Source organism: Canis aureus, chromosome 14 (genome assembly GCF_053574225.1).
Source record: "Canis aureus isolate CA01 chromosome 14, VMU_Caureus_v.1.0, whole genome shotgun sequence".
Lineage (NCBI taxonomy): Eukaryota > Metazoa > Chordata > Mammalia > Carnivora > Canidae > Canis > Canis aureus.
The window spans coordinates 39,606,415-39,618,754 of record NC_135624.1 but is presented as its reverse complement, the minus strand read 5'-3'; the positions used below and the strand labels follow the sequence as shown (position 1 = coordinate 39,618,754).

At 59.1% G+C, this 12,340-nt stretch overlaps 1 protein-coding gene across 14 annotated transcripts in view; it reads left to right on the top strand.

Annotated features, from left to right (window-relative positions):
* Positions 1–12,340, top strand: part of TSNARE1 (t-SNARE domain containing 1) — a 146,594-nt gene that overhangs the window by 98,015 nt on the left and 36,239 nt on the right. For 7 of the 14 annotated variants that reach the window (XM_077847457.1, XM_077847454.1, XM_077847453.1 and 4 more), the window contains one exon: positions 4,272–5,545. In XM_077847457.1, the coding sequence (XP_077703583.1) occupies positions 4,272–4,870 (599 nt within the window). In that variant the 3' untranslated portion in view covers positions 4,871–5,545. Of the gene's footprint in view, positions 1–742; positions 826–2,273; positions 2,763–4,271; positions 5,546–12,340 lie in introns of those variants that run through there. The other 7 variants (XM_077847461.1, XM_077847459.1, XM_077847462.1 and 4 more) reach the window with 5 other exon arrangements.

Genomic DNA, 12,340 nt, shown 5'->3' with positions numbered 1-12,340 from the left:
CCCTCTGTCGCTACCAGGATCCCTGGTGGTGGAAGAGAAAACAGTGTAGACACGTCCTTCATCTGGATTCAAACCCAGGTCCCTCTGTGCGCTAATGTCACAGTCCTAAACCATCGCTCTGGGTGTCCCTGCAGCCTGGCCTTGTGTTCCTAGGTCTGGTTGTGAATTTGGTGCGTGTTTTCATGATGCTGCCCTTTTACTGCCGCGTGGCTGAGTGGAATTCTCTGGTCTCCTGGGGCTGCTCTGAGCCCCGTGAGGGCGGCTCAGGTGTGCCGCTGGTGTGACTTGCCAGGGCCTCATTGACACCCCACAAGCCCCGTGCCCGAAGCCCCACATTGAAGTCGGAACCGGTCAGTCGCTGTCCAGAGGCCTCGGGCCAGCGCGTGCCCCCCAACCCCCTGCACCTTTGTTCACTGACCCAGAGAGGGCAGGCCTCTGTCTGGCTGGCTTCTGCCTTCTCCTGACTGGGCTGCCCCTGCCGCCCGGGGCACCTCCTGACGGCTCTGGTGGCCAGTGCCCACAGCAGCCCGGTGGCCCAGTGCCCGAGCCCTGCAGCTTCTGCCTCTCGGGAGGCTGGATTCCTCACCTGGCCTCCAGTGAAGCCAGTGTGGGGCCTATGACCACCAAGGGGGCAGCGGCCATCCAACCCCTCAGGCCTCTGCGCCTGGGCTCCCTGGGGCTCGTCCTTGGGGTGTCCTCAGGGTCTCCACTCTGTAATTCCTTCTATTGTCTTGATTTGCAGAGAGTATTGAAGCCAGCCTTGAGGCTGCGTCCTCGCACACAGAGGCGGCCAGCGAGCTCCTGGCTGGAGCCAGCCGGCACCAAGTAAGTCAGTAAGAGGGGACAGCCCGGCTGGCCCGCGGCCCCCTCGGTCCCGTCTCCCTGGGAGCCCAGGCCCTGCCCTATACTTGGGAGGGGCGTCCCCACAGGACCTTCTCTGAGCCCAGGTGGACTGGTGTGGGGGAGGGGAGAGTTAGGACGATGGGCTCTGCACCTAGGATGCTGTGCACCGCTGCCGGTTGTCTAATTCTGGTTATTGGCTTCCTTACTCAGTTCCCAGCAAATATACCTTCTCCCAGCCCACCCCTGATACACATATGCCTGAGTGTCCATTCTCATTGCATCAGTATTACCTAAACTCCCATGCTCAGATCAGATTCTAGCAAAGAAGGGCAAGGAAGCCCAACATTTGGTGGTGGGCGGCCAGGGCCTTTGTCCAGCTGGCCTCATGGGAGCTGGAGGTCCAGAGCATGAGCAGGACCCACTTGGGGAATCTCCCTGCTATGGGCGCTGGGCACAGCCATGGTTACTCAGGAGCTCACTTGCCAAGCTGCCCGTCCTGAAGGCTCTGTGGCCTCTCCCTTCTTCCCAGAAGGGCAGCTGGGTCTGGCAGTGTCTGTCACCTTCCTCTGACCCTCCTCTTGACCATCCTGCACCTGCACCAGCTGCCTAGGCCCCTGTGTGGCTCGGGTCTGCCTCTGGCCTGGCCCTGGGCTGGAGGCTGGGATGGGCCCTCCCTACCTGGAGCCATCAGAACTTGGCTTGGGACAGTTGGCTGGCTCAGAGGGAGAGCAAATATCAGGCCTTTATTTGCTTGCGGATGCAGCCTAGAGCCGCCTGGGGTCTGATGGCTGGGCCTCCAGGCTGCCATGCTGCCACCGTGTGAGCAGCCCATCAGGCCAGGTAGGCTTAGGTCTTGGTCTGGCTGGGTGGGGGGTGGGCATCCATCCACTCACTCCTCACTCACTCACTGGCCCTCTGCTCCATGCTGGGCTCTGATCGGCAGAGACGGACACTGTAGAGCTCATCACCCCACGAGTGGGCATCTCAGGGGTACGGTGGGATGGACGGTCCAGTCCAGTGAGCAGAGGGCCCTGGCCAGTGGGGCAGGAAGATTTCCTGGGAGAGCGCATGCTCCATCCTGGAGGCCAGGTAGTCATCCTGGAGGAAAGGACAGCGTGTGCAGAGGCCGAAGGAGGAGCCACACAGGCGAGCTCGTAGGCTGCAGTATGACCACTGTGTGGGGACCGTGGGGGGCCGCAGGGCAGAGGGCTCCAGGAGAAGGTGGGTAGATGATGTCCTCATTCCCTGGGGTCTCTGGGAAGTCAGAGCTCTGTTGGCTTCCCCTCTTCTCCATCCACGGCCACCAGAGTGAGAAGGCGGGATGACTGAGGGTCAGCTGCACACAAGACCTGGTAAATGCTGCACCAGGAGAGGCAGACTGATGCCAACTTGGTGCTCACTGCTGGGCTCACAGCCCCGCCACCTTGCAGCACACCAAGGGCAGCCAGGCCCTCCACCTGGGACCTCTCCACCAGGCTTGGTCCTTCCGAGGCCTCCCGGAGTGGAAGCTACAGGTTGCAAATGACAAGCAAGCAGACATGCCCGAAGCTCAGGGCCGGCCTCTCTCTGATGGGAACTCTTCCAAGTGGCGGAGCCTATCAGGTGCCCTCGACAGCTGCATCGTGAGAGGGAAGCAACAAGCCAGCAGGATAGCTTCCTCCATGAATACCTGGGGCCACCGGGGCAGAAGGATCAGCAGATGCCAGGACCACAGGAGGAAGATGTGACAGTGAGGAGGAGGAGCAGCAGAAGGAGGTGGAGGCGGCATGGATGGCCACCTGTGTCCATGGACACCTCATCAGGCTCAGACCCCCATCCCTGTCCTATTCCCAGGGAGCTCATTGGACCCTGCCATCTGGGGTGATCCTGTCACTACCCCATTTCCATTGCAAAGCAGTAACCTCTGTGCCATAGGTGAGGTGAGTGAGGCTCAGACCCAGGAGGCACAGCCCAGGGTTGCTGCCACATAGGAATGTTGTCCCACTCATCTCCACTGGCATGTTGAGAAGTGTCCAGAAAGACAGGACATGGCACAGCCCCACATTTCAGGTCCAGGTTTTCCCTGGGAAGGTTGCTGCACCCTGACAAGAGGAGGGTTAGACATCCCTATGGCCTGAATTGGGGATTGGAGGTCCAGAGAAGAGAAGGGTTTCCCAAAGCTGCACAGCTCTCAGGAAGCAGAGCTGGCTTTGGAGCCTAAGCTCTAGAATTTCATGTCCAGGGCTTTTTCTGGGGAAGCTCTGCTTCATGTATACTCTCTCATTTTTCAAACACCTACTTGCTGGAGAAGTGGACCCAGAGATCAGTGGATGGGTGCCTAGATGGAGATGCATGAATAAATAGATGGGTGGATGGATGGATGGATGGATGGTTAGGTGGGTGGACAGAAGTATGGATGGTAGACAGAGGTGTAGGTAAATGGCTGGGTGAATGGAGGATGATGGATGGAGGATGGTGGATGGATGGATAGATGGACAGAGGTGTGGATAAATGGATGGGTGGGTGGGTGGATGGGTGAGTGGACAGATATGTAGTTAAATAGATGGGTGGCTGGAGATGGGAGGGATGGTGATGGGTGGGTGGATGAAGCTATGGGTAGATGGATGGGTGGGTGAGGATGAATGATGGACATATGGAGAGATGCACAGAGGCATGAGTAAATGGGTGGGCAGTTGGATGATGGATTGATGAACAGAGGCATGAGTAAATGGATGGATAGATGGATGGAGAATGGGTGGACAGAACCATGGGTAAATGGGTGGGTCAATGGAGGATCAATGATGGATGGGTGGATGAATCGATGGTAGACAGATGGGTGGACAGAGGTGTGGGTAAATGGGTGGGTGGGTGGAGGATGGATGATGGATGGATGGGTGGATAGAGGTATGAGTAAATGGGTAGGTGGATGGAGGATGGATGGACAGAGGCATGAGTAGATGGATGGGTGGATGGATGGATAGATGGATGATGGATGGGTGGATAGAGGCATGGGTAGATGGATGGTGGATGGGTGGATGGACAGATGAATATAAGGAAAGAATGAAAGGAAGGAAGAAGATGGATGATGAAGAAACTGAAGGGCGAGTAGGTGAGTGGGTGGTATGTGTAGGTGAACAGATGGGCAGACGGGATGGTGGCTAGACAACAGCCAGCTAGGTGGATGTGTAGACAAATGGCAGTGTGGGGGCTGGGCACTGAGGCTTTGCAGTTGCCGGGCTGAGGTTTGGACCTCAGTGTTACTGGAGGAAGACTCCCCCTGCGAGTCCTAATTGCTCCCTCGAGTGGGTGCTGCTGCCCACCTCAGAAGGGACCGGGAGGCCTAAGTGCTCCGTGTGCAGAGGTCCCCCCTCCGTCACCTCTCCCTCCCTCTGACGTATTGCCCCGGTCATGGCTGCTGGAGGCTGACGTTTCCTGTCTCCCTCCACCAGCGGACGAGGAGGATGAGGCCCCCAGCTGCCTGTGGCTACCCCTGCGGACCCTGGATGGGCCGAGCCTGCCTGAACCCGACCCCCTGGACCTCCGAGGAACTATCGCTGCGCCTACCTCCTCACCCTCCCCACCGGCCTCCCCAGCCTCCCCAGCCTCAGCGCCACCTGCGGCTGCGTTCCCGGGGGCCCTTGGGCCCTCCCCGCCCTCCGCTGCACCAGCCCCGCCCCCTGGGAGGCCCGCAGGGGAGGCCACCGAGTTTGAACAGCGGCTGCTGGACTCCCATCGGCGACAGGGTGCCCTGCTCTCCCACTGGTCCCAGCAGCAGAGCGCACTGATGGCTCAGCAGAACCTGCTGCTGCAGAGGCTGGCAGAGCAGAGCCAGCGGCTGGCTGACGGCGTGGAGGCCCTCAACCGGACCCTCGAGAAGCTGGTGGGGGCCTGCCCGGCACAGGGAACCTCGCCCACGGCCCCGGAGGGCACCCTGCCTGGCGGAGCGGCCCGTGGGTCCACCAGAGGCTCCCAGGACAGCCCCCAGGGCTCCCACCCAGGCCTGGAGGTCTTCTCAGGGATGATCCTCAAGGTGGAGGACGAGGTCTAGGGTCTGGCCCCCAGAAGGCCGCACACAGTGGGGACTCCAGCCCTTCTGAGAGCTGGGCCCAGGGACAGCCTGGCAGGGCTAGAGCCTCGACAGAACCAGTGAGGACAAAGGACACTCATGACGTTGTCCCTGGGGCTCAACGATGTGCCAGGAAAGGCCTCGGAGCCAATCTGCAGGTCCTGGGCAGAGGTCTGCTCAGGGACCTCATGGCTGGAGGGGGCAGAGGGGCACGAGTGGAGCCCCTGCTGCCATCCTGCGTGCTCACCAGCTGTAGTGAGCCCCTTGGAGGACAGGGCCGGCACCTCCCTGCAGCCACAGGGCCGCTAGAGCGTCCCCAGACCTGGAAGGGTGGCTCAGCTGGGTGTCACGAAGGCCCCCGGGGACCCGGAGTGCCCACCGGAAGCCTTCTCCTCCTGGATGTGTGGACTCTGCGGGCTGGGTCCTGCACTTTTCTTCATTCTGCCAAGGGAACCACGTCCTGCAGGCCTGGAGTCCTTTCTGCCCAGTTAGAGCTGTGGCTTGATAGACACGCATATGCGTATGTGTTACTGGGTACTGTATGGGGTGGGGTGCTGTTTTGTACCTACTGATTTTTCCTGCAAAAAAGTATTTTTCCTATATAAGCATAAAATAATGAAAAAGGCAGTAAAGGTAGTGATGATGCTCACCAACAAATGAGACGGAGCCCAGTCCTGATCTCGGGTGGGCTGCACCCTTGTGCTCAGCCCCGGTGGGGAGCCCAGAGCGCTAGCTGGGTTTCCAGATCGGCCCCATCCGTTACCCACTGTGCCCCTGCTGGGTCCCTCAGGGAGCTGGTGCACACCCCTGGCCCACGCACACAGGGAGGCTGTGGGGCCAACAGGAGAGGGCAGGGGTCCCCACACCGCAGGGCCTCGCTGGTCCTGGGCCCCGTGCCCTCTGCCCGCCTCCCCTTTACCTCCTCCTGACCGTCGTGGCTAGAAGCCTCCCAGAGTGTGAAGTATTGGTGTGGGCTGGGCGGTGTGCTGGTTCCAGGGCTCCTGTGGAAGCCCCAGCCCTGGGGAGGGCCAGGACTGGTGTTACTGGCACACGGGCAGGACCCTGCTCTGGTTGTCCATTTTCACTGTGGGCCGGCAGCATGCCGGTAGCCTTGTCTACGGAAGAAAGCCTGGGCTCTTCAGCCGTCATCCAGCGGCTCCCTGGGATGTGGCCCCGGGCGCCCTCCCAGCCTCCTCTCTGTGGGTGCAAGTGGTGCCTTTTGCTGTCCCTGCAACCTCACGCAGATGGCCCCGCCCTGGGAAGCCTTCCTACTACGCGGCAAACCTTGGATCCCTGCATGCCTTCTCTGAGCCTCCCCTAACCTTCGTGCCGCGTGGACGGGATGCACCCTTCTGTCCTCTATGTGCACTACAGATTGACATCTACCTCCCTACTTGCAACAGACACTGCTTCCTCCTGTTGCAGGCTGATGCCTTCTCCAGTCTCAGACTGAGCCCTGACCCTGGTCACACCCTGGGCCCTGACCTTGGTCACACCCTGGGCCCTGACCCCAGTTACTCTCTGGGCTCTGGCCCCGGTCACATTCTGAGCCCTGACCCTGGTCACACCCTGAGCCCTGACCCCGGTCACACCCTGGGCCCTGACCCCGGTCCCTCTCTGAGCCCTGATCCTGGTCACACTCTGGATCCTGACCCTGGTCACACTCTGAGCCCTGACCCCAGTCACACCCTGGGCCCTGACCGCAGTCCCTCTCTGAGCCCTGATCCTGGTCACACTCTGGATCCTGACCCTGGTCACACTCTGAGCCCTGACCCCAGTCACACCCTGGGCCCTGACCGCAGTCACTCTCTGAGCCCTGATCCTGGTCACACTCTGGATCCTGACCCTGGTCACACTCTGAGCCCTGACCCCAGTCACACCCTGGGCCCTGACCGCAGTCCCTCTCTGAGCCCTGATCCTGGTCACACTCTGGATCCTGACCCTGGTCACACTCTGAGCCCTGACCCCAGTCACACCCTGGGCCCTGACCGCGGTCACTCTCTGAGCCCTGATCCTGGTCACACTCTGGATCCTGACCCTGGTCACACTCTGAGCCCTGACCCCAGTCACTCTCTGAGCCCTGACCCCAGTCACTCTCTGGGCCCTGACACCGGTCACACTCTGGATCCTGACCCTGGACACACTCTGAGCCCTGACCCCGGTCACACCCTGGGCCCTGACCCCGGTCACTCTCTGAGCCCTGACCCCGGTCACACCCTGGGCCCTGGCCCTAGTTATTCCCATAATACCTCTCTGAGACCCCATTGGGCCTGGCCCCGTACTATGTGTGGAAGGTGCATATGTAAGCAAGGCAGACCAGAAGCCTCTCCTTCCGGAGCTCGTGGTCTGCTGTAGGAAACAATGCTAAGCTAGTAAATACTCCCTGGGTAATGGTTTCTGTGTGTAAGTTAAAACTAGATTTAGCTGTATTTGACAAAACACCCAGGTGGCACATTTTAGAGAAAACAGGCATTGTGACTTTTACTTGGAAGGTATCTGAGCTTGGTGATCCAGCACAGCAAGGTGGCTCTTCGGTCCCTGCGGACTCGCATGGCTTGCTGGTCCCTACTCCGTCACGGTGCTCACGCGCCAGGATGGCTGCAGGACTCCTACCACGGCACTCACGTTCCAAGTAGCAGGATGAAGAGGAGGGATTAGGAAGGCACGTCCACTCCCTTTGAGGATGCTTCTGCGTGCACCACATTCCGTTGGCTGGCCTGGGACCCAACGGTAGGACCCAGTGCCCCCAGAGGCTGGGGAGGCTGTGCTGAAGAAGGCATGTTGGCAGATGTCGGTGAGGCCCGGAGAACAGGTGGGGGAGGGACTGGCAGGGAATCTGGGCTGAGGTTGGGGACCAGCAGCCTTCACCCCTGCTGTGGACTCAGGAGTCGGGGCCTGAGAGGTGACGCCTCCAGGTCCATCTGCCTCCATGGCCCTCATGCGCACTTCAGCCTCTGTGGCTGGACCCTGTGCTGCAGACAGGGCCACGGATGAGCGTGATGGGACAGCGGGTGCCTGCCCGCAGGCCGTGGGCCAGGTGCACGGGGAGGCCGGGCAACGCCTCAGGGAGAACGGAGGCCCCAGCTGGCCTTGAGGGCGGGGGCGCTCCTGCATGGAGGGGCCCCAGTGGTCCTGAGGTGCCCTCCTCACACCTGGGCTGGAAGCTGCCGGTCTTGGGTATGTGCTAGGGTAGCCCGAAGAGCCTCTAGGAGGGTTAGCCAGGAGCCAGCCAGAGCCAGAGTGTCCTGGGGAGGAAGGTCTTCGGGAGCGCGCACAGGCAGCGGGAGGACGGCCAGCCCCTTGCCCTGCGATGAGGCTGCAGCTCCCCGGCCGCCAGCCTCAGAGCCCGCCCTGCTCGGACACTGTCCCCGGGCAGCGCAGACTCTGAACGCAAGGGAGCAGGTGGGTGGTGAAGTCAGGGCTGGGGTCTCGTACCAGGTGCCCGTGGGCCCAGCAGGGGGGTGCCCTGGAGCACGGGCGTCCCTGTGGAGGGAAGGGGCCAGGACAGGGCTCGGAGGACCCTGCGTGGGAGGTGGAGTCGGGGCGGCGACAGAAGGAAGGAGCTGCCCTGCGGAGGAGGGGAGCCGCGAAGGCTGCAGTGACAGATGCCAGCGGAGGCTTCCAGAAGGACCCGAGGGGGCTGAGAGGAAATGGTCCTGATTTGGGGCGTCTAGAAGGTGACAGTTGGCACCAGGGGGATGTTGCTGTGACAGTCTGTGGCTTGACTGCAGGGCCTCGGTGGTATGTTCCAGAGGCCCGAGTGGTGAGGATGGTGTTCACTGGAGCTGCTGCAGCCCTGGTACAGATGGCAAGCCTGAGAGTCTGGGGTGCATCGAGGGGTGACGTCCAGGGCAGGCCCGGAGCCCGGTCTCAGGACTGCAGCTTCATGCCCGGTCCCTGCCTGGCGCTGCCGCACCAAGTGAGCCTCGTGCATCCCCCGGAGGAGCCGCGGGACCTGCGGGCAGTTGGGCAGATCCGCTCTGGGAGGGTGGCTTAGACAGTCCCTGCGGCCCTCCTGCTATGTACGGACCAGATTAACGTGTAAACCCACGGTTTAAAATGTTTTGTTGCTTTGCAAAGAAACCAAGGATCTGGTCTTGTTCCCTATCCGCCATCACCTCCCCTGCTGCCCTCCTGGAAAGTGCTGGTTTCAGAAGCCAGTTCAGGGCTCATCTGAGATCCCAGAGATGCAAAGGCCCTTTGTGCAGGGAAGGGGCCAGTCGGGCCTTTGGGCTGCCCACTGCACGAGGGGCCCATGTGACCCCACAGTCCAAGACCACTCATATGTGACGGGACCACAGAGCAGAAAGCCGAGGAAGCAGGAGCAGGTGCAGAGGTAACAACGGAGGCCCTGTTAGTGGGCCCCACTGTGTGCCCAGGTCCACACGCTGTGTCCTCGCCCCCGGGCCCCCGAGGGTGACTGTGCTTGGAGCCGGGTCCTGGTGGAGGTGATTAGGGCAGAGGAGGTCCCGGGGGCCCTCATCCAGTCGGCCGATGTCCTCGCAAGGAGGGGAGAGCGGGACACAGACGTGTACCAGGGAACGACCACGTGAGGACACGGGGAGGGGACGCCGTCCACCCGCCAGGACGGGGGCCTCGGGGGTGTAGCCCACCCACGTGTCCCAGACTTGCAGCCGCCAGGGCCGGGAGGAAACCCGTTTCTGCTGTCTCAGGTGCCCAGCCTGGGTTCACTGAGGCGCCGAGCTGGCTGACACAGCCCCGGAGGGATTGCAGCTACTGGAATTAGACTTGTAAGTACGTAGGTCCTGAGAAATATTTTAAAATAAGAAATCACAAAAGTGAACAATAAGAAGAGATTCTCAAAAGTGACCAAGTGGGTCTGAAAAAGATCACCTCTAACTTTTAGACACAAAATGCTGTGTGGACGGCCGTGCATCAGGGCGTCTGGTCACAGAGGAGGTGGCAAACACTGGAGGGACACCAGAGTGCAGCACGGGCTGAGCCGGTGGAGATGAACGGTGGAATGGGGCCCACTGGGGCCCAGGAGGCCAGAGTCTGGCACAGGCCAGGCAGGTGCAGGGGGCGCAGGGACACCGCACAGCAGAAATGCGACAACTACTCTGCCGGCCACGTGTGGAGACGCTGTGGAGCACCACGGTCGGCACGGAGGGGATCTTGACCCACGTCAACCACAGGGGAAAGGGGAGCCCGGTGAGGCCTTATCTGCGAAGTGTTCCAAAAATAACCATGGGCGTAGAGTCTCATTTCCAACAAAACCACCCATCAAGGACAAAGACAAGTGCAGGTGCTTCCATGCCAGTGGGAACATGGCGGGCTCACCGGCAAGAGGCTTCCCCTAGTGGAACATCTGAAGGATGGAGGAGGTGACGCTGGAGGGAAGATCTGTAACACAAGGACAGAGAGCCAAGAAATCAGTAAATACGTAGGCAACTCTCAACTAAGGACTGTGTGAAATAATAAAGTTATTTTTTAATAAAGTAATGGTTATGACAATGGCATCTAACTTTTGTGGGGTTAAATTGTTAGACCCCACAACCAGACGAGGATAATATATTAGTTGAGAAAAGTTGCTAGAATATTCTCATCTCATATTGTTTGCAGGGAAGTTAAATATGGATTAATTTTAGCTTCTGTTAGGAATTATATATGGTAAAAACTCAAGGGCTCCTTCATCAAAATTTAAAACGTACGCTGTGCAAAAGACAGGCTACTCACTAGAGAGCAAATATTTGCAAGTCACATATTTGACAGAGGACTTGTATCCTGTACATGTAAAGAGTTCTCTAAATTCAACAGTAGGAAAAACACTTCAGTGAGAAAACGGGCAAAAGATTTGAGCAGATGCTCACCAAAGAAGATTTACGACGGCCCCGTGAGCACCTGAGAAGACGGTCAGCACCCTGGGTGCTCAAGAAATGCAAAGTAAAACTGTAACGACGTTTTGCTGTGCACCTGCCCCAGAGGCCGGAGGGGGAGACCCATGGACCTGGGGGGCATGGGCTGTCCGTGCTTCCCCCACGGGATGGCCACACTGAAAACCAGTTTGGTAGTTTCTTAAGTATGTTGCCCAACAGCTGCACACCTGGCGTGTGAGTCACCGCACACACAATGTTGTCAGAGCCGCGGCACTGTGGCAGGACAGGCGCCATGGTGGCCAGGGTGCGGCTGCAGAGGGCCCACCGGGCAGTGGTGTGCAAGTCTTGGTGGCACTGGCTGGAGGACGTGGCTGGATCACCCGGGGTTGGCCGTGTACACAAGGATCCAGTGAGATCTGAGGTGAGGGTCACCTCTGGACCAGGAGTGTTAGGGTGTCTAACTTCCAAACCGGTAAAAATGGAATGAGAACGCAATGAAGCAAACACAAATTCTTACTGAACAAAAAAGGAAAAAGGAAAAAAAAAGAGGTGACAAAACTAACGTGGAAGGAAAAACATACAGCGAGTGGAAAAGCGGGCAATCATGCCCATAAGCACACCTCTGCACATGGGGGCAGCGCCCACTGGATGCAGGTAAATCGTCTGATTGCAGGAAAATGATCTCTTTGCCATTGACAAGAGGACAAGGATCAGGTGAAGACACACCGACAGCCTGGCACGAAGTCCGCACCCGCGGTGCAGGGGGCAGAGCTGCTTACAGACGGAATGGACGTCAGGACACATGTTCGTCAATATTAGTAAAATAAGAACGAATTAGATGTGGTGAAGAGTTACTCTGTGACAGGTGGCACTCGTCGTGAAGATGAGAACCCTAACCTGTAAACACCTGGTAAAAAAGGTCGAGATGAGGTGCAGCACGACTGTCCCTCCCCGAGGAGCCCGACGTCGTGGGGAGGCCCCAGCGGGCGCTCGGGGGGACCGGGGCTTAGGGAAGAGAGGACGCTGGGCCTCCCCGGCTCTCAGGACCCTGACACTGCGCCCAGGGACGTGCACGGCATTAGACCACAAGTGAGATGCACAAAGTCTGTTGAGACTTCAGAGAGTCAGTAATGCATGAAACATGCGATTTTTAGAAAATGCAGTTTAGAGAAATGCGATTGTTGATGTAAGCAGTAAAAATAAATAAGTGTTTTTGTATGTTTGGAAATTTCAAAAGACTCCTAAATAACTCAGAGGTCAAAGAAGCCATCAGCGGGTGTGCGAGTTACCGGATGTGTGAAGACATGATTGAATAATAACAAAACACGGCACGTCAGACTCGGGGTGGGGGGGGACCTTCAAGCCCGAGATGCTTCTGTCGCCAAGTCCGCAGGCTGCAGGCCGGGGGTTACTGCACAAAGGTGCCGCAGGGACAAGCAGCCAACCCAGAGAAGCTGGAAGGGAGGAGCCGGACACAGGCCGCGCCCCGTCGTCGCAGAGTCTCCTCGATGCCAGAAGTGGTCCCTGGGGAGACCTCGCAAGTGGACGAGCCACTAGTGAGGTTGGTCCCGGAGTGGGGAGGGGGGAGGCCAAGGGTGGAGACTCAGGGGACAAG